Source organism: Notechis scutatus, chromosome 1 (genome assembly GCF_049901735.1).
Source record: "Notechis scutatus isolate UNSWTSFEM ecotype Mainland chromosome 1, rNotScu1.2, whole genome shotgun sequence".
Taxonomy (NCBI): domain Eukaryota; kingdom Metazoa; phylum Chordata; class Lepidosauria; order Squamata; family Elapidae; genus Notechis; species Notechis scutatus.
In genome coordinates this window covers 224,896,409-224,917,855 of record NC_142009.1, presented here as the reverse complement: position 1 = coordinate 224,917,855, position 21,447 = coordinate 224,896,409, and the positions used below count along the sequence as shown (strand labels likewise).

Genomic DNA, 21,447 nt, shown 5'->3' with positions numbered 1-21,447 from the left:
TGTTGTTTGTGCATTGTGGTCCTGATCATGAGCCAATCTCAAAATAATGTGTTAACATGTATTGACTCCATCCCACCCCCCTTTTTTTTTGTAGGAGAAGGAAAGCAGGTAGAATCCATTTTACAAAAATACATATTCTGGCATCTTCTTTCTATTGCAAAGGGCTTCCTTCCTCAACCAATCCTTCCAGGATTTGCTAACCAAATAGGATTCTCAATTATTTATTATTTTCAACTTTCCACAGTGACTGGGCCCTCATCAGCAATCTGAGGCATGAATTCTAACAACTCCAAGAATCACGGCACAAAGTTTTCATCGACAGATGGACAAAATGAAAAAGGAGTTTGGTAAATGCCTTTATTAGCTACTGGGTGCAGGTCTACTACGTGGCCAAAGTGAAGGTGAGGGTTGCACAGGAAATATAATACTACTGTTTCTGCTGCTAAGACCTGGCTCAATGCTGGATACGGCGGATGGACTGGATCTGGCTGCTATGGGCTTGGCTGCTATAGTCAGTGTACTTCCGATATTCACCATTCTGTCGGTCCCGTTCCAGGATATATTGGTAGCCTCGGTAGCCTGGATATTGATATGCCACCCACCTAGGAGGATAAAACAGAACATAGGGATGATAGGCAATCTGGCACATGTTCCTTCATTGGAAAGGGAACAGCACATCTTTTCCTAAGCTGGTGTTTTGGGAATGTATTGATACTGCAACACCTAAACTATATTGGTTGCAAAGGCTAAGTGATATAGTCCCAATGTATCTGAAATGTGGGTAGGTTGGAGTAGCAGAGCATTTCAATGGCTTTTAGTCCTTTGGATCCCAACTTGTCCAGTCCTTGGACTGGATAACCAGCCCCAAGGGAGATGTACCATAAAAATGACTGAGAGTAAGGAAATCAGACACTGTAGTAATTGTTGCTGTTTTGAAATGCAGAAATCAATTTTGGAAAATCTATCAGTTGTGTCTGTGGATCTGTTGTGTTCATATTTTAATAAGATGGAGCAGTACTGTAGATTTTTATACAGTCCTTTAAAAAGCCACCAAACAAAATTTGACACAAGAAATGAAACTTCCCTGTAACTCCTAACTTAGGTCTCTTGAAAAGAGTTGGCTTGCTGGGTTCACACAGCCATTGCTTGTTATAATTGTGGTTTGTTAAATAAGACATTATGGGAATGCTCAGTCAGAAACCATAATATACCGACTTCAGTAACCAATTTAATATGCTCATCTAAAGCCAAATAACTCCCATATGGCTTAATACAATGTGTGATCAGAAACAGAAGAAGCCTCTGTTTCCAGTCCATATCTGATTATGGAATTTAAAACTATGGAGAAAAGTGACCAGCAAACTCTCTGCTGGAAAAATATAAGGTCACTGTCTATTATGAGGATCTTCAAATCTACAGTGATCATTGTGCAGCAGCATCATAGCTTTTTTGGTTATGAGTACAGTAGCCCAATACATATACAGAAGATACCAGAACTGTAGGACGGATGGTCTTATTAAATCAAGGTAATTACTCAACAGATGCTCTCTGATATTTATTACCTTGAACCAAAAATTGCACCAAGAGAAACAGAAGGCATCACTTACGCTCCAGAGAGAACTTTGATGGAGGCTACTTCCTTGCTGCACCATCCCATGGCTTGCAATGATGGATAATCATCAGTCAGCTCAAACTTGATACCTTGGAAGTTCTCTGACTCATACAGAGTCACTCTGCTGTCATTATGATTCTGCAACATAGCATGAAGATGTCTCAGAGGAGGAAGAAACACAAGCAAAAGAGATCACAATGACTTTTCCAAGTCTTAGGCTTCTTTCCCCCTTCTTGTACTTTTAGATATTTTTGGAATGCCTCTCCAACGAGGCATGTCGGTAGCTCCCAGATCTTTTTCCATCTTTCCTCGAGATTGATTGTTTCAACATAGGGCAACACGGTTCATGCTTATTGCTTTGACTTTGTCCTGGCTCTCCGCTTCCTAATATGTCCTTCAGCATGTTGGGATCTAGAGTTCCCAGTAAGAAGCCTCAACGACTATACTGGCTGACAGTTACTGTCCTAGAACACATCTGGGAAAAGCAGGGTTGGAGAAGGCCATATCCTTACTTTGAGACTTGCCCCTTATTTTAAAGCTTTCTGCCTCCTATGTCAAACAGTGCACTATCAATTGCTTTGCTGGGTCAGAACCCATTGTGAGGCTTATCTAACCTGCCAGATGCTTTCAGGGGTTCATAACTTAAGTGGACAATGGTGGTGGTGATTGTTATTCTCATTCCACAACATTTAAAACTAAAACCAAGCTAAAACCAAATAAATCACATTATGGTTTAGTAGTGGGATTATAAACCCTGTCAATATTGGGAGCAGAGGAAATAAAATTCCTTGGAGATAAACAATTGCATCAGCTACCCCATGACTTTCTTTATTCTTTCTTTTCGTCTTTGTTTCCTCCTCCCCTCTTCTTCTATTAATCCTCTTTTATTTTCTCCATCTATTTCAGTGGCCCTCTAATAGCTAGATATTGCAGAATTAATGAAAAGGAAGATAAGGGCTTCTGCAAATTGTAGTTTAGACTGTGTGTGCATAATGCGCTATGCCCAAGATGTGAATCCCTAGCAAATTAACTCACAGTTCATTTACTACATTTATCCATCATCTTATTAATCTTCTGGACTTATGCGATTCATTGTACCCAAAATGATCCATAGAGACCAGGATCAGACAACATACTAGAGTAAAATTGACTAATATATGGGGACTGTTTATTATTGCCTTCTAAATTAAGGTCACCGACTCTCATGTAGCTTAACTCTGCCTTGTGTTAAACTTGTGTTTTATAACCAGATAATCCTCGTCTTACAACCATTCACTTAGCAAACCATGAGAAGTTACAATGGCACTGAAGAAGGTGACTTATGGCCGGTCCTCACACTTACAACCATCATAGCATCCCCCACGCTCTCACGATCAAAATTTAAGCGCTTGGCCATCAGCCTGTATTTACAATAGTTGTGGTCAATCTGTGACCTTCCCAGCCAGCTTCTGACAAGCAAAGTCAATGAGGGAAGCCAGATTCAGTTAACAACACGGTTCACTTAACAACAGCAGTGATTTGCTTAACGAACATGGCGAAAAAGGTCGTAAAATCGGGTGGCAACTCACTCGATAACAGACTTGCTTAGGCATGGAAATTCTGATACCCCCATTGTGGACATAAGTCAAGGACAGCCTGAATTCTCTCCAAGCAGCTACTGTGAATTTCTGTCAATTATTGTGAGTGTGCGGGCAGGGAAACATCCGATAAACTACTTCTCAGGAAAATAATAATAATAATAATAATAATAATAATAATAATAATAATAATAATAATAATAATAATAATAACAATAACAATAACAATAACAATAACAATAACAATAACAACAATTACTGGGAACATCAGGTTGAGAAGCTTCTGGAGAATGAAAAAGTCAAGATCTTGTGGGACTTCAGAATTCAGACGGACAGGCATTTGGCCCACAACATGCCTGACATAACAATAGTTGAGAAGAAAAGGGTTTGGTTCATTGACATTGCAATACTTGGTGATGCATGAACTGTAGACACGCAGCAAGAAAAAAACCACAAAGTATCGGGACTTACAAATTGAAGCTGAACGACTTTGGAAAAAGAAACCGTGTGTTATCCCAATTGTAATTGGAGCCCTTGGAGCAATATCTAAAGGGCTGCCTCGCTATTTGGAAATCCTGAATTTATCAGACTTGAATACCCTGATTCAACAAAAAACCACCCTACTTGGAACAGTCCTCTGACGCTACCTGAACAGTTCCTAGGTCTTTGGTTAGGACTCGAGCTGTTGAGCTACCAACCGGCCCCAAAGGCTGTGAATCTCACTAAAGATTAATAAATAAATAAATAAATAAATAAATAAATAAATAAATAATAATAATAATAATAATAATAATAATAATAATAATAATAATAATAATAATAATAATAATAATAATAATAATAATAATAATAATTGAAGCCCCGGATATTATATGAAGAAAATGCCTTCCAACATTTCAAGGGTTTAGCATTTGTAGGATCCCAGGGTCCCAAGAATCTAAGGGGTTAAAAGCTGGCATCGTTTCGTCTCCCTCTCTTCCTTCCATTGCACATCCCTGCAGCCTGAACTCCGTGATCCTGCCAGCAAAGAAGGAGATGCTATCTCACAGTCTTTTATTAAAGTGCGGCCCTAATCTGACTGGTTCTTATTAAAGCCCACAGATGGGGGACGTGCAGAGATTTTAAAGCCCAGTTTAGAACCGAAGCAGCTGCTTTAGAGATGGAATGATATGTGGCTGGCTATAGCTTCATGGCAATGGATGTTATACATTCTGACTCACACCCACCCACCCACCCACACACACACACCTCCATTATCCCTCTTTTAAAACCCTGATAGATAACGCTCCGGCCCATACCAGTTGCTTGCTTCTGGTAGCTTTGTAATATATGGCTGATCTTTTTAAAATCTTTCATCTAAAATCAAAGTGCCTAATTTACTTGTTTGTCTTCCACCCAAGACTATGCATTTTAAAAAATTCCCCGCAAAGGTGACCTTAGCCCCACCCAGTCATCTTTTAGGATGGGCAAATTTGGACGAGGATTAATACAACACAAGGCAAAAAATCTGATTGGCTAGTTTTGGGATAAGTGTCAGTTCTCAGGCTGTAAAAGCAGCAGCAGCAGAACTTACTTTCAGACTGGCAGGATTCTTTTAATGTAGCTTGACAGTAAAGTAGAATTCGTTTACCTGGCTGCGTTTCCTGTCTGGTCTGCCTAGACAGGCTGACATCAATCTTGCAAGTCTAGTACTCTTATACAAAGAGAGGAATTTCAGGAATGGCTGCCTAACTTCAAGGAACTCTGCTATGTGCCCAGCACCTGAGCTGCTTTGTTGCAATACCAGCAGCAGTGAATTCATAAGTGACCTATTTGCAGGATGCCATGATATAACTAATGCAACAGAGCTGGGGCAGAGTGTGATGTGAGACTGAATATGTTTATCACAGGCAGGCCCCATGGAGTTTCCCACTGATTGCACCAAAGTGACTTTTGTGCTAAGCTTGCTAAAAAAAGAAAAGAAAAAAGCAGCAGCTAAGTGGGCAATATTGTTCATTTGAAGGCAACACACAATAGATACAAACTCAAAGTAAACCGCACCAAACTTGATTGCAGGAAATACGACTTCAGCAACAGAGTGGTCAGTGTCTGGAATACTCTACCCGACTCTGTAGTTTCTTCCCCAAACCCCAAAAACTTTAACCTTAGACTGTCTACTATTGACCTCACCCCTTTCCTAAGAGGTCTGTAGGGGGCGTGCATAAGCGCACCAACGTGCCTACCGTCCCTGTCCTATTGTTTCTCTTATTCTTCTTATATGTACCCATTTCATGTATTCACAACTATGTATACTCTTATACTTATTATCTTGTAAACAATTGGCAAATCAAATAAATAAAATAAATAAAATAAATAAAACAAACTGGTGCAGGGCAACTTATCATGATTTTAAACTCAGAAGACACGTTGGGCATTCCCATAGAGAGAATCATTGCTAGGAGAGAGATCTGGAAGCTCAAGCAGGGACAGAGGAGACTAAGGTCATATATTTTGGAGTTTGAATTACTTGCTGGCAATGCAAGGTGGAATGACTTAGCCCCAATTGACCTGGGGCTGGCTGAGGATACTAAGACAGGAGTCTTCCAACTTAACAGCTTTAAGACTTGTGGACTTCAACTCCCAGAATTCCTCCTCCAGTCATGTTAGCTCAGGAATTCTGGGAGTTGAAGTCCACAAGCCTTAAACTTGCCAAGTTTGAAGACCCTTGCCCTAAGAGATGAGCTGACGAGGCAAAGCACCCCAAATACCCTGGAAGAGCTATATTAGCATTGTATACTGATGGGCTGCTGACCAGAAGAGTTAAGGCAGGGAAGGAACAGGAAGGGGGAAAGAACCCACAGCCCATCTCCCTCCAATGGTTTCCTTAGAATCCAGCCTAGGAGAACTCACGCAAATCTGAGCAGCCAAGAGCTCCCTGTCATCAGGAGAGAAGCAAAAAAGAAGGGACTGTGCTTTTACTGTGGGATCCCCAGGACATACAGCCAGACAATGCCAGGTGAAAACATCAATGAAGTTCCATCAAGCACAGCAATGAGATGCAGAACTTGTAAATCAGCAAAGCACGTAGCCAGCAAGTGCCCAGGTCGCTCTGAAGCAGCACTTCAAGGGAACTTCATTAGCCTGCCCCCTCCTCCCAAGAACTCTGAAGAAGACCTCTCCACTATTTGAGGATAGTTAAGATAGTCAATAGAAGAGAAGCATATTTAAATACTCCTGTTATTTTAGATTCCAAGCAGAGGGTAGAATTGTCTGTTGTTGTAGAGCAGTGGTCTCCAAACTTGGCAACTTTAAGATTTGTGGACTTTAACTCCTAGAATTCTCCAACCGGTGCATGCTGGCTGGGGAATTCTGGGAGTTGAAGTCTACAAGTCTTAAAGTTGCCAAGTTTGGAGACCTCTGTTCTGGACCTTACAACCACTAGCTGATTATAAAGCAGACAGTTAAGTCCACAAAGCATCCATACAAAGTATTTTTATTAGTTCATTAGGCATCATCAATATAACTCACGGTTATGTCGCGATTCATCTCAATGTCCAACTCTTTGCATAGCTGACTTTCTGGTGTAAAAGGATGGTAATCTCTCATCCCATATCGAAGGAGCAAGGAGGTGAGACACCAGCATGATGCTGGGTTCAGGCAAGAGTGAAGGAACCTCCCACAACCCACCAAGGGTCAATTCAGTGACCAATCAGGATTACAGATGTGGCCACATGACATGTGGCTACATTTCCCAGGATACCTTAACTACATTTACCATGATGCATTTCCTTAAGGAGACAGCACCCAATTCCTAAATAACTATCCCAATTCCCTATTAACTATAACTGGCTGGACGGCACAGTGGGGCAACCACCGATTTCATAGATATAGAAACAATACAGAAACTAAAGTTGCATACTCAAGCTACAGACAGCCCAATAATAGTTGAGACGATGACTGATGGACAGCCACTAAGAGCAGGGCCAATTCTGCTGCTCATGGCTCCTGTGCAGTTTACCATCCAAGACCACACAGAGTTCATAATGCTCTAGGCCACCTGTCTCCTCCAACTGCCCACTATCTTGGGAATAGAGCGGCTTCAGCTTACATGTGAAGTTGGACCCAAGTGACCCTCTCATTCTGCTCCCCTAAAATGCCCACAGCGTTGCTTGCAGGCGACGAAAGCTTATCCTCCACCCTGGCTCCAATGCAGAACAAACCAGAAAAATAGGTATACTTTGCAGAGGTTTGGAGAGGAAGAGAGCTTCGCTACCCAACCCCTCCCAATCGGGCATGTGATTGCATCATCAATTTGAAGCCAGAAGCCCAAGCCCAGCAGAGACAGCATTCCATTTCTACCTGCAAATTAGCTATTTTCAAGGAACAAATTAGTATTCAATACTCTTTCATGCAGTTATTTTCCTAAAAGATCAATTCAATGCAGCATTTGCCCCCACTCCCCCCATATTTTAAACTCCCCTTGTCTGGTGGCCCTCTTTTTAAACAAAAAGGCTCCTTATGCCCATGGGAGAAATTCAGGGTGGGTCCTGAAGTGTTTAAAATGCTTTTGAATATTTTAAAGAGCACTCACGGCACATCTGATAGTCCGGAAGGAGAGTAGATTCTCGGTCCTATAAGCACTGTTTCCACTCCAGGCCTCCCAGTGAGGGTAGTCTCCTTTCTCCAAAATGAATTGCTGCCCTTGATATTCAGGATACTCAAAGCCTATCCAGCTGTGGGTCAAGAAAAGAGAAAGAGAAAAGTATGAGGATATGTGGTTTCATATTCTAAAATCAAACTCAAATTCAGCTCAAATCTTAATAGCGTCACGAAAAAAAAAATTATGATAGATAGGACATTTCTCCCAATTTCTCTTCTGCAGTAATTATAACAAATGCACTTTTAAAAAAAGTTTTGCAAATATTATTTGGTGAAGCAAGTACTTGGTGTGCCTCCTTTTAACATAACTACCATGGTAAAAACTTACATGTTCTTTAAGAGAGATCTTTAAAAAGATCAGACAACCTATTTTCTACCTATGTGATCATCTTCTCTGCAGTGCTGTGATTGCTGTAAATATTATTTGGTGTTTAGAGTAAACATGGAAGTTGCTTTGCAATCAAACAAACTATTGTCCTTTCAAACCTACATGGATTCTGATTGCCAGCAGGGTTTTAAGAATTCAAGCAGAGTTATTTCAAATTAATGACCTCTCACCCAGGTGCAAAATATTAAGCCTGTGACCCTTGCATGGAAAGCAGGTGCTTTACTACAGAATCATGCTTTCCCTCACTTTGTCTAACTCCTTGGTAGGGTTTATTGGCTATTTATTTCCTTTTAAATAGTTTGTTTATGGAAGTACCCTGTTTCTCCAACAATACGGCCTCCCCCAATAGGAAGTCCCAGCATGTTTTATAGGCATGAAATGAAATTAAGCCCCTCCCCACAAATTAAGGCCTATATTAAAACATGCGAAATGGGGGGGAAATGGCAGGGGGGCTTGCTGTTAGGAAGTACTTTTGTTGCACACCCGGATATGGTGCTGCCTGCGTTGACCCTGATACAAAGTGCCCCACCAATGCCGAGGTCAACATCCAAGCCGTCGCCGCCCGCCCTAAGATGCAAGGGGGGGAAATTAAGTCACCCCCGAAAAGACGGCCTAGCCATTTTTTCGGGGCTCAAAAAAAAATAAGACCCAGCCTTATTATATAACAAACACGGTACTTAATGCAGAGTACCAAAGCAAACGTAACCTGGAAAGATAATTCATATTTTGACTTTGTGATCTACAAATTATTCATTCAAACTGTTAAAGAATTAATATTTTCTCAAAACACACAGGATCATATTATCCTGTAAACAGCTCTGTGGTTTCCAATGATTCAATGCTGTTTAAAGCAATTAAGCAATGTATAAATAATACACGTGATATTTAAATACATCTGTATACCTCTATACCTCAAACAGTTTTTTAAAGTGTCGATGGCAGAGTAAGATATCTAGGAATTTAGTAAGCAAAAACACAACTCACTGTTAAAATTTGTAGCAGTGCTATCTTTTATGTCTGATTTCCTAAGATTTCCTTCCATCAATCAATTAAAACTGCAACTTCCTGATCAGCTTTAAAGATGACTGTATATTTATTTATCCATATTCTATGCGAAAGTACATGGAGGTTCTCAGAATCAACTGAAAAGTCTATAAAGGTAATGCAATTGGCTGAGATGGCAAAATGACTGCTCTAATTAAAAAAAGACTAGTTTTGTTTCCATTTGGAAACCACTCTGGATTTTGTACTCAAAACTAAAAAAAAAAATGAAGCTTTGATTTTAGATTTGATGACCAGGATGATTTTGCTGTTATAGTAATAGCTTGAAACATTTAGAAATGTAAAGCAAAAGGTTGAAATTATAACTCTTTTTGTATTCTACTGCCCTGAAAAAGTAGGAAGCAATTACCTTTCCCCACTCCCCACTTCTTTCCTCTTTAACTTTCCTAATTCTGTTTCTGTTTTTACTTTATTTCATTATAAATGTTTAAAACCAGAAGCTTCTGTGGGCTTCCCAATGTACACTGTGAACTGCAAAAACACTTACGGGCCGTTTTCCACTTTGATGGAGCGAATCTTGCGGAAACCACGTTCCATGGCATTGGGGCATTCCATCATGAATTCGGAACGCTTCCCCTGGAAATTTTCTTCTTCCCAGACAATGATCTTGAATTGCTCCATGTGGCTGGTCATGGGTAGATCTTTGCCTGTGGAGGTGGAATAGTATGGTTAAGAGTACATTTGTAGAGCAGCTGGAGATTGTATGTGTAGAAGGGGAGAGATGCATATGTGTGAGTCATATCTGTCCCTTCTGGCAAAGCCCCTCAACTATGGACCAAGATGTCAAGGAGGAACAGTGGCAAGCATTATGCAAGATTGCCAAATAGAGAAGAGGAAGACTTAGGGAACATCTGAGAGGCTGAGAAAAGGAAAAATGTTCAAAACTTTGTTTTTGAAGAGAACAGGATTGTATGATTACTGGGTGAATTGCAAGCTGAAGGATAGAGCAGGTAAGTGGTCTTCCTTCTCATCTATTTTTCTTCTCCCTTTAAGTTGTTTCTCTTTCTCCCTGACTAATCTACACAATGGAGCATGATTTTCTACTTGCCATCCATAGACTGAAATCACTAAGAGTGTGACATCAAAGAAGCCCTTAATAGATTCATTCACTGGATGACAAGGCATCTCAGCTCTTACACATTATGTAGTCTTGTATACTCTCATGCAAGACATTTTTTGTGTTTACTGATTTACTGATTATGCCACCATTGGCTGGATTCAAACATAATGCTTAGCCATAAACAGAGAATTAGAAGGTAAGTGAGGTCACACAACACATCAACACAATCAAACTATATAACAGCTTATTGAGATGCTATGCATTCAGCCATAAAGACATGCACATGCAAAAAGCGATTATATTAGACAGGAAAGAGTGTCTTACCCAGAGGAGCATGTTTAGGAGTATTATTCAAGAGCAACATGTCAAAAAGTTGGCATTAATTAGTATTATCAAAATTGCCAGCATTCATTCAATACTCTTAGCTAGATCTACTGAAGAATTAGTGGTTATATTCACATAGCATGCTTTAATCTTGTTTAAGGGTTTGGTATGTTGCAAAGATAGCCTGAACATACATATTATATGCATAATATTTGGACAGGGGCATTTTAATTTTCTGAATTGGGCACCAAATGCCTTCAGCAATCGATAATCTTTCTTTTAATTCATAAATCCCTGATCCAGAGGAACACCAGAGGATTCTGGAATAGAAGCAGCCTGGCCAAAAGGAATTCCCAAATTCAAGGAATTTTCTCTTGCCTCCCAATTGCATAAGGCGAGCTGAAGGCCAGAGCCTTTCCTTTAAGGCTGACTCAGTCGCTACCCTGGTGTCACATTTGCACCCGCGCAATTCTATACATGCCTCCCAATCCTAAGTGTATAGTACACATTTGTGCACGCACGGATCGTGTAGGCATGCGCTCAAATGTGCGCGCGGACACACCTGCATATCTCGGCGCTCCGCTTCTTCTCTCTCTCTCTGTCGACATAGTCTAACAGCCCTGCTGAGAATATGCGAGACGCGAAGAATTAGAAAGGAAGGCGAAGGCGAAATGCCATCGGACCCGCGTCGGCCTCGAGGTCGAGCCGTCCAGTTGCGAAAGAGGCTCCCCCCTTGCATTCCGACGGCAGCATCCTGCCCCGAGCCAGCGAAGAACAGGAGCAGCAACCATCCAGCGCCGGCGCCTCCAAAGGGCTTTCTAAGGCAATCCAGGCCAAGAAAGCACCACATCTCGGCTGGGCTCGCTGATCCTCCGCCGACCGACCAACAGCAGCCTTAAAGTCCCAGAAAAGCCACCGCCACCACCATTCACCACCAACTCCCCCTCACCCAATCGCAAAAAAGAGCGCTTCCCCAACCCCAGGGAAGGCGGTCGAATCCTCAAAAAAGAGTGCCAGGATACCCCACCCTCCCAAAGCAGCGCGCAGGGACTTACCTTTGGCGGATCAGACAAGGGTAAAGATTGGAGATAGGGGGCTGGAGGTCCCCGGCCGCATTATATAGCCTGGCCTGACCAAGTGACAAGGGGAGAGCACAACAGGTTGCGCTGAGTCAGCGAGGGGCAACTATGGGTGGGCGGTCAGCCGGGCCTGTCCATACCTCTTGCCCATCCTGGCGAGATGCCTCGCCTCCCCGAGGCCCATAAAGGGATGAAGCGGGCATGTTAGCTTAGCAGTCGAAGAGCGAAAGATAAAGGCCCTGACGCACCGATTCCCTTTCACCTCGGAACAAAGGCCAGCTCAGCTGGAGGATTAAGCTCGCCGCCCTTTTCCCAGGCCATTGCGCGGGAGGGACCGGCCGCCCGTCCAAAGCGCAGGGGGAAAGAGCCCGTGGCGCCGCCGTCGTGAGGCGAGATTAGCACCGGGCCTCCCTCGAAATGGACGGCCTTTTCCCTGCCCCCCCCCCCCGCCCGCCCGCCCTTCAGAAAGAGTCGCCCTTAGCGAGTACTTCGAGGACACCCCCCCCTCCCATGAATTATCTGGGTTACTATTTAGCAAAGGGGGAACGAAGCTGGCCTGCTTCGACGGCAGCTTTTCCCTCTTAATCATACCCCAAGGAACCGGCTTCACGCTTCTCAAGAGCACTTTTACACGCGTTTTTGTTTGTTTTTAAACTCATGGGAGAATTTTCCTTGGTCTCACAGCAAGAACTTAGAGACGTTCCCCCAAATCAGCAGGCCTCGCCCTGCGATGTTGGTTAGGAAGCAGAAGGCAGCAGGAAACGGGGTCGGGAAATAAGGCCTAAAATATCCATCTTTTCACAACCCCCGGGGTTCCCCTTCCATCCGCAAAGATTACAGTTGGCTGGAACATGAGCGCGGCTCGATCCTTTGCATTTCCAGAGAAGCCCTATGGGAGCCACACTGAATTTTGTGCCCCAGACCTAAAATCAGTTCTGCTAAGATTTGCAAGTAAATGTACAATCTCTTTAGGTCCCACTAGAGGGCATAAAAGGGCAGGGATTTTGTACATGGAACTGCAATTGAGGCCACTGGTTGGCAGTTACCTAAGAAATAATTAAAACTTCATTTTCTCTTGTGGAGTTCTCCCTAATGATAATTCCCAAATACATGTATATTAAGGTGGGTAATTTCCACCCCCCCTCAACTGTTTACCTCTATTCTGGCAGCCTTCCAGTTCTTCTCTCAGATCTTTTGAAAAATGTATGCCTATAGGCCAGATATTGTGCTTTGGGCGATTTTGTGCAGCATTTTAAGGCATTTTAAGTGTTTTAAAAACTACAATGTGTCTGAAATTTGATCTGATCAAAATAAACCTGAAATAAATTCAAGAAGATATCAAGCTAATCAGGTTTTTGCCCAAGGAAATAAAGTAATATCTTTTAACAAACTTTGGTCGATTCTTCTATTGAAATATATTTATATATTATATCAAGCTTATAGTGATTATAGTATAGTATATATTTATAGTGATTAAGCTAGAATGGGAGGCATATTTTTTTTTAATTGCCCAACCTTAGTGAGCTGCTTTATGTATGGAAATGGCATGTCAAATAATTCTGAGTGCATTATAGGAGACCTGTGTTAATCTATTTGAGTGAGAGTAGCAGCTTTTTCAAGCTCAATTTTAATAAATTTGCTCATTGGAAAAGCCACCACCAGAAGCCCCTTGATTTTTGTTTAAATGCTGAGTACATAATTTTTTTAAAAAAAAAGTGTTTAAGCTGTGTATTTGTTTAACCTCTTTAATGGGATGAAAAGATGAAAAAAATCCAATTCCTGAATTTCATGCCCCTTGGAAAAGGCTTATGCATTGAACAAAAATAAAGGTTCCCAAGGTGAGGCACAAAGCATGGCAAATAAAGAGAAACACTATACAATGTAACTCACACTGCTTTTCTTCTGGGATTTCCTGCCTAATTGTTTAGGACTACAGTTGTGCTACTGGTGTACTTTATTTGGGGCCTCTTGCATGTTCTCTTTGTGTCATTCTGTGCTTTACCTATTCACAGGCTGTCCCATCACTTTATGGATCTGGATTTGTCCATCATTTTAGGAATATGGATTTGTTCTGAATTGTGCTTCCACCCAATAAAAAGCCGACATCACATGGAAAGGAAGACTCGAATCATAGCGAGACTGTGAATTGGTTTACTATCAAGAAAAAGGAGGTGGAATGAAAGAAAAAGAAAAAAGTACTTGTTCTCCAGCATCTTTTGCCTGTTTCAGTATCTGAAGATGTTGGAACATCTAGAGATGTTTGACTCCAGTATAATTCTTAGAACCTTCAGCAAATCTAATCTCTGCTGGAAATTGTGGGAGCTGAAAAGTCTACGTTTTACAGATTGTGAAAAGCTGCTCGGAGAACAATCGTTCCATTGTGGCTACTTAATGTTATCTCCAAGATATTCTGAATCTAGCCTTGCACCTGCAAATCTTTTCTTTCTGATAAAGTTTTCACTCTCCCTGATTATGTCAGGGCTAATCATTCTTCCAGAGATGGAAGAGTCTAATTTGCTGGAGGACTTAAACAGGCTGCATGGCTTTCTGTCATGGATGGGACAGTTGTGGACTCTTGCAGTGAAGGTTGGACTAAATATTCTCTGCATTTACTTCCTATTTTTACATAGTTTGATTCCACTGTGTAAGTTCAACCCAATCTACACTGCAGGAAAATAGAATGTTATACTCAGCAGAAATAGTTTAGGTGGACCTCATTTGGTGACCACAATTAGGACTGAAAATCAGTCATTATGAAACTACAAGTGTGCTTATCTTGCTTCAGCTTTCCTTTGCTTTACAGACTTACAAAGGTCATGAATATGAGGATTGGTCATAAAGTTACTTTTTCATCACTGTTGTAACTCTGAATAAGTTGCTAAGCAAGGATTATTTGCAACTACATTTTTCACTAAAAACAATGTCAGGATAATTTGGATTTACATGTTAAAGAACAGCCAATTTGGTCTACCGGTTAAGGTACCAGGTTAGAAACCAGGAGACTGAATTTTAGTCTCACTTGGGTGATTTTGGGCCAGTCGCTGCCTCTGAGCCCTAGGAAGGACCCAATGGCAAACCACTTCTGAAATCTTGCCAAGAAAGCTGCAGGCACTTGCCCAGGGAGTCACACAAGTCAACACTGTCTTGAAGGCACACATTCCCCACCTCCAAACTCTGTTAAAGGGCCAAGCTACTTATATCATCTTTATTTTGGCCTTCCTATTTCACTGTCTATGCTTACTGCTTGGCATGATTGACTAAAAGACTGAGTTCACTCTTTGTGTTAAGCTATTGTGTACTTTGTTCATTATCTTAATACCATGTATCCATTATGCCTTAGCATTTTATGCAAAGCAAGGCATTATGGCTTGTTGAAGAAACTAACACTTTAAAATCCTGGGTTAATGGTTTTTTACAAAAAAATAAGATTTACTTGGATTTAATTTATAGAAAAGTCATGGATCAAATTACCACAAAGGCTGATTTCACATTACCAATTTTTAAGCTGTCATTCCCTCCCCCCAAAGATCTTGATATTCCTTAGAAGCAGTATATCTGTCTGCATCTGACCATCCTACCAATACTGATGAAAATGTTCAGCAGACGAAATATCTGTTTTGAATTTAACATGAGTTTTATAAATTTTAACTGATATAATTTGTATGTTACATGGAATTCATTTCATTTAATAAACTTCTAGGGTATCTACAAAGAACAAAATATTATTTGCTTTGATTTACATTGTTTTCTTTTATGACAGGCTGAATTATAATTTACAAGACATAATTTCATTTGCTGAGCTGGGTAATGAGACCAAATCTTTTATTTCATTAAAAGCGACCCAACCAATGAAACAACTTCTTCCATATCTTGTGACTGTCCCCATAGCCATTTCATATTGCACCTATAAATTAGATAGACTTTCAATAAGGAAGTGAGGCAATAAGAAATGCTAAACGAGGTAAGGATGATCCTTGTCTAGATTTTCTTGGCCAAAGGAGTTGGAAAATACATTATGAAAAAGTATATGCTGAGTGCTACAATGAATGTTTTGAGCCCTTTGGGGCAATGTAGATTGTTTCCCACTTCCTTCCATGGGAAGCAGTTTTTCTTGAGCCCCATCTCCCTCTTTCCTCCTTGCCTGGAGCAGATGGAAGTAGCGCCAATCCCTGTTTATTTTGCCACCGGTTGCCCGGTGCGGTGTTTGCTCCAAAAGTTGTTTCCTGCTTCAGGCAGAGGCACAGCTGGGTTTATTTGCCAGGCCTGGTTGATTAGATCAGGAATCCCTCCTCCTGCTGCCCTTCGCTCTCTCCTTCTTTCCCATCTCATTTCACTAACGGATCACTCTGCACCCAAAGGAAGAAAATGTAGAGATAAGAGGGATGTGATTTCTCCTATCCTGCCAGGGGCAAGGGCAGCAGTGGAAGAAATACTGCCTTCCCTTAGGCCTGAGATAGCCAAGCCAGACATTCAAACTGTGTTTGCATAACCTGCTTGACCATGGTTAATGTAGCCATCATTTCTCCAGTTATCCCAATTGTCTCAGGTGGGGATAACATACTGAAATGGTGTTGACCCTGTCTACTATCTATGCTTCTAGTATTAAAGCTTTGCTGCCACTTGGATGGTTAGAGCCAGGCCTTTCTACCTGTTTGAGCTGCCTGACATATTTTCCCAGCACAGCACTTTCCAAAATTCTCCTGTCTTAGCTATCTAATCTTTCCTACCGGTGTAAATTTTTGGAAGAAAATTTAGACCAGGCTTGCCTTCATAGCCTTTGTTCCCACTGGCACCATTGGCTTGGAAAATTGGGTGGATTCATGATGCTCTAGTAATAAGCAATTTTAAACTGGGGGACAAAAACAACAGTGAAATGGAACAGATGCACAACTTTTTCAGCATTCTAATGTCAAACATTTGTGGGCGGTGGGAGCTGTAAAACAAATATGGTCACACCACACATGCAAGAATTTTTGTTCAGTTTTTACTTATGATTTGCCTATTTTACAGCTTATATTATTTTGTTCTGCTTCCCACATCAAAATCAGAGGTGGTATTTAGCAGGTTCTGATCAGTTCTGGAGAACTGCTTGCGGAAATTTTGAGTAGTTCAGAGAACTGGCAAATTCCACCTCTGAGTGGCCCCGCCCCCATCTATTCTCTGCCTCCTGAGTCCCAGCTGATTGGCTGGGTCTTTTGTTGCCCTGCACAGGAGAACAGAGCTAGAAAGCAGGTTAGTGGGGTGGGGAGGGAATGGGGATTTTGCAGTATCCTTCCCCTGCCACGCCCACCAAGCCACGCCCACAGAACCGGTAGTAAAACAATTTTTGAATCCCACCACTGATCAAAATGGTGAGAAATTGTGTTGTCCGTTACAGTCCTAGGGAGCTCCAAGGCTGTGAAAAGTGGCTATAACTAGCCCAGTCCTGATTTAAGTGAATTATGGTTTAAAAAATGTTCACAGAGCTCTTTTCCAAAGAACACATTATATATACATCAGATTAATCATGACAATCTTTTCCTGTGAGGCTGGCCAAGGATTGCAGATCAGGAAGAAAGGAGAGACAGCAGTTCACCTAAGGGCGTCCACTGAAATCTGTCTAAGTTTTAAAAAAAAGCTGGATCTGCTTCTTTCACAGCCTACCTTCTTCTTGGTTGCTTCTTGGGTTCTACCAAGAGGCAGCTTTGGAAGAAAAAGTGTTCTTTGAAGAGCCACCTGAAAGGAGTGTTAGTTTAATGCTTGTCTATATTTGGATGCTGAGGAACATATATTACTCTGCCCTTGGATGTCTGAAAAGAAACAGAGCTGCAACCATCCTGAGTACAGCGCGCACACACACACACACACACACACACACACACACACACACACACACACACACACCAGGTTACCTATCTGGCCTCTCTGATTGCTATGGGGACTAATCCACCTAGAAGGCCACAAAGGACCAGCCAGCTGTTCCCATGCAGTTGATGACGTCTCATAATGCCTAGCTATTGGAACTGAGGCAAGGGTATCTAATTGATGCCATGCCACGGTTCAAGCTGTCGAACTCCATAGAACTGCATCAATAAATGCACTGAATTTTATTTAAGAATAACATTATTATTGAGTTTTCTTTCACCTGAAAATTTCTTCCTTCTCTAGTTCAAATAAAAAAGACTGGGGGGGAAATATGTCACCATAAGGTGACATATTCCTAGCTCTTTTTTTTTTTTTTTTTAACAGAATCTCTGTTAATTCACTGGTGAAGTTTTTGATAGACAGAAGTGATCATCTTCTTACGTTTGCAGTTCATACTGATATTCACGGCCCAGAACAAATTGGTAAAGAAGTTGGCAACCCCAGGGCAGAAGATGCCACTTATTATTATTATCAGAGGCTTTGTGTTTTCAGTAGCTGCATGAAATCAGCAGCTGTAGGCAAGAAAGCATTTTGACTCATAATTTCTAGCTCTTCCTAACAAATAAAATGGCTGTCTTGTAAGTGAGGGAAATAGAGGTAGCCTTTGGTGAAAGAATCAAACAGATTAGATAATAGGGGGAGCAGAACAAAAACTGATATCATCAGCAATAAAACCTGCCTGCAGTGTCTCATGAATGAAACTCTGCTAGGTAAATCTGTTCCTCCCATCCGTGAAAACACACAGGGAAAATTGTGTGAGAACAGAACATTCTTGTGCCTGAGGGCTCCCAGCCTGGCAACTGGTCTTGGAGCACAGGGCTGACAGTTCCTAGCTATTTTGTCCTCCCTCCTTCATTCACCTTCTCGGTTCACAGCCAAGATGTGAGATTAGAACCACTACCAGCAGCTTCAAGTGTGTGTCCTGTCCCTGAACTGTGTGTAGTTTACTTTTCCATTCTTTTGAATTCGTGGGTCTTTCTTTTTTTCCATTTCTTATTTCTGAGATTCAGTGAAGACAAGGTCTGTCCTGACGTTTTTCTATGATGACCCTGAGGCTTGGCTCTTTTTTTTTTTTTTTTCTTCTAAGAGAACTATAGGTTGACCATCGGTGGGCTGCGGAAATCTGAGTGACCCCTCAATAGCAACAAATAGATTCAGAAAACATAAAATAAACACGGCATCCTAAACATATGGCTTGAGAACTAATTTGTGAATGTTATAAAAGTTTCTCAAACTGGAATGGGGGAAAAAGCAGAGGAGCCCAGATACGCTAACACAATTCCACTTTCATTCACCACTTCACCCTAAGACGAAACATTGTTCTTTTAAAAACACTTTTCTCCCTTGTATGCCCCCAACAGAAATTTGTTCATATGAGTCACACCATTGTCAAAATGGATTCGCTGATCTGCTCACTGAATAGTATTTAGTTTGGGTGACCCCAACATAGTCCAGGACTTCAACCACTCCCTGTCTCGCAGCCAGGACATTGTCTGAAGGAGCCTTAGAAAAGTAGTGCCAGGTACTAGCCAAATAGGGTTAAGGTGACCTGTTAGGGGTGTAGTAATGATCAATCACCCGTGGAAAGTTGCTCACTCAGGTTTTTTTTTTTTTACAAATACCACTTCTTGGTCTAACAAGGTAGAAGATCTACAACTGCAAGAATGTTCTGGACCCCTAAAATGCAGGTCTGTGCTAAAAATTAGAACAATAACCCTGCCTTAGGCTGTTTTCAAAGCAAATAGCAACTTGAAGCCATAGCTATTACATCCTCACAGTCCAATATTTCACTACAGTATGTTTTCTCAACGCCCACTGCAGTGGTGGGATTCAATTTTTTTTTACTACCGGTTCTGTAGGCGTGGCTTGGTGGGCGTGGCAGGGGAAGGATACTGTAAAATCTCCAGTGAGAGGTGGTATTTGCTGGTTCTTTGAACTATTCAAAATTTTCGCTACCGGTTCTCCAGAACTGGTCAGAACCTGCTGAATACCCACCTCTGGTCCACTGAAATTATTCTTCAGTGAGCTGGTAGTAGAGATGATAAGACGTGAAGTATTTCTATTGCCTTATGAAAGATAGAGGGGTAAAATAGGGCTGGCCATTGAAGAGAATGAAGTAGCTATTTTTGGAGGCAGTGGCAAGAAGTTGGGAGACAGGGCTGTATGTGTTTATACTGTAGGAAGTTAGCACCCAGCCCTATCCTAGAAAAAATGAAATAGCCTAGGAAATATTAAAAAGGCAAAATATTTCCCCTAAAAAGAGTAGAAACTCAGAAGCAGAAACTCACCTCAGAAGCAGAAGATCACCTCCCCACCTTTGTCAGTGGGTGGGCCATTAAGGCCTGGGCTGGAGTATTTTACATAACAAAGATCTCCAGGTAGAGCTATAGGAATTGCCCAAAGCCCTTTTCATTACATCATCATCCAGCCAAGGCTCAACCAAGCCTGGGACTCAGGACAGACTACAGAGTTGCCCCTACATGGCCCCATGGGAGTCTTGACAACCAATCAGAATACAAGCTCAAATTCAAATCCCAACAGAGAGTATAAAACCAGGCACTTTCAGCACCTCACCCTTCCTTCTTTGGAGCTCCAAGCCATGGGGTCCTGTCCACCATTAAACCATCTTTCCAAACAGCCTCCATGTTTCCAGTGTCTTTTTCCCACTTGGAACTGAACCCAGAAGGATCATTCTTCCAACAATACGTAAATGGCCTATCATTTCCCTGGTTTGCCAGCTGTCTGCCATGTGGTAAAAAAAGATACTGGCTCTTTGCCAACATTCAAGCAAGGTGCTCCTGCTGGTCTGACCAGCTTTGTGCATTCGTTGGAGGAAATGCCTCCTTGTTCTTCACCTCAGGCAGTAAGATGTTCAGTGCAAAACCCTGGGAATAATGCTTAGATAGTTTTGCGCCTGGTTAATTTGCTTTCCTTCCTTATTGCATGTTAAAAGATGGAAGAGAATGGCTCCCTTTGTCAAATCAGGAACAAAGTTAGCTGAGTCTGCCTATGGACATGCACACTTGCCACTTACACAACTATAACTTTTTAATAAAATTTGTTGATGCTACCAGACTGATTTTTGAATGCTATACATTTTTATTTATTTATTTATTTATTTGATTTGATTTGATTTATCAATCGCTTACAAGATAATAGCTATAAGTATAAACATGAGTAAGAATACAGGAAATAGATACGAATAAATGGGGACAAAAGGACAGGGACGGAAGGCACAATTGTGCACTTATGCACGCCCCTTACAGACCTCTTAGGAATGGGGTGAGGTCAATAGTGGTTAGTTTGAGGTTAAAGGAATAGGGGTTAGAGGATGTAACAACAGAGTCAGGTAATGCATTCCAGCCATTGACCACTCTGTTGCTGAAGTCGTACTTTCTGCAATCAAGTTTGGAGCAGATAACATTGAGTTTGTATCTGTTGTATTGTTGTGGTTGAAGCTGAAGTACATTGACAGGGAGTTCCTTTTACAATGACTGGAACCAGAAACTCCACCTTTTAAAGCAAGAGGCACCCATTCAGAAAGTTCAGGTAGACTGTTCTTCTTTATGCAATACTCAAAATACATCCCTCCCCCCAAAGGGTTGTACAGGTAGTCCTTGACTAACAACAGTTTGTTTAGTGACCATTCAAAGTCACAAGGGCACTGAAAAAAGTGAATTATGACCATGTTTCACACTTATGACCATTGCAACATCCTCATGTTCATGTGATCAAAATTCAGATGCTTGGGATACTGGTTCATACTTACGACTGTTTCTGTGTCCTGGGGGGGGTCATGTGAT

General features: G+C 41.6%; 1 protein-coding gene across 4 annotated transcripts; it reads right to left on the bottom strand.

Moving 5' to 3' along the window:
* Positions 1-343: 343 nt before the first annotated feature.
* On the bottom strand, positions 344-20,364 carry CRYBA2 (crystallin beta A2). 4 transcript variants are annotated; one of them, XM_087950401.1, is made up of 6 exons: positions 20,219-20,319; positions 11,224-11,281; positions 9,765-9,924; positions 7,760-7,901; positions 1,608-1,750; positions 344-602 (listed from the first exon to the last, which is right to left on the bottom strand). In XM_087950401.1, exons 2-6 carry the CDS (start codon positions 11,267-11,269, stop codon positions 455-457), a joined length of 639 nt encoding a protein of 212 aa, XP_087806527.1. In that variant the 5' UTR covers positions 11,270-11,281; positions 20,219-20,319; the 3' UTR covers positions 344-454. The 4 variants fall into 4 exon arrangements, with proteins under 4 accessions (XP_087806527.1, XP_087806525.1, XP_087806526.1 ...); XM_087950399.1 differs by lacking the exon at positions 20,219-20,319 and adding an exon at positions 11,717-11,851 and having other exon boundaries at positions 11,224-11,284; XM_087950400.1 differs by lacking the exon at positions 20,219-20,319 and adding an exon at positions 11,717-11,796.
* Between the last annotated feature and the right edge of the window lie 1,083 nt (positions 20,365-21,447).

What these genes read in the sequence shown, in the direction of transcription:
- CRYBA2 (XM_087950401.1), bottom strand. Translation starts at nt 11,269, where the DNA reads ATGTCGACAGAGAGAGAGAGAAGAAGCGGAGCGCCGAGATATGCAG. An exon ending in ATCAAAGTGGAAAACGGCCC is followed by an intron (nt 7,902 to 9,764) that starts GTAAGTGTTTTT and finishes CTTGACCCACAG; the next exon opens with CTGGATAGGCTTTGAGTATC. An exon ending in TCCGGACTATCAGATGTGCC is followed by an intron (nt 1,751 to 7,759) that starts GTGAGTGCTCTT and finishes GCTATGTTGCAG; the next exon opens with AATCATAATGACAGCAGAGT.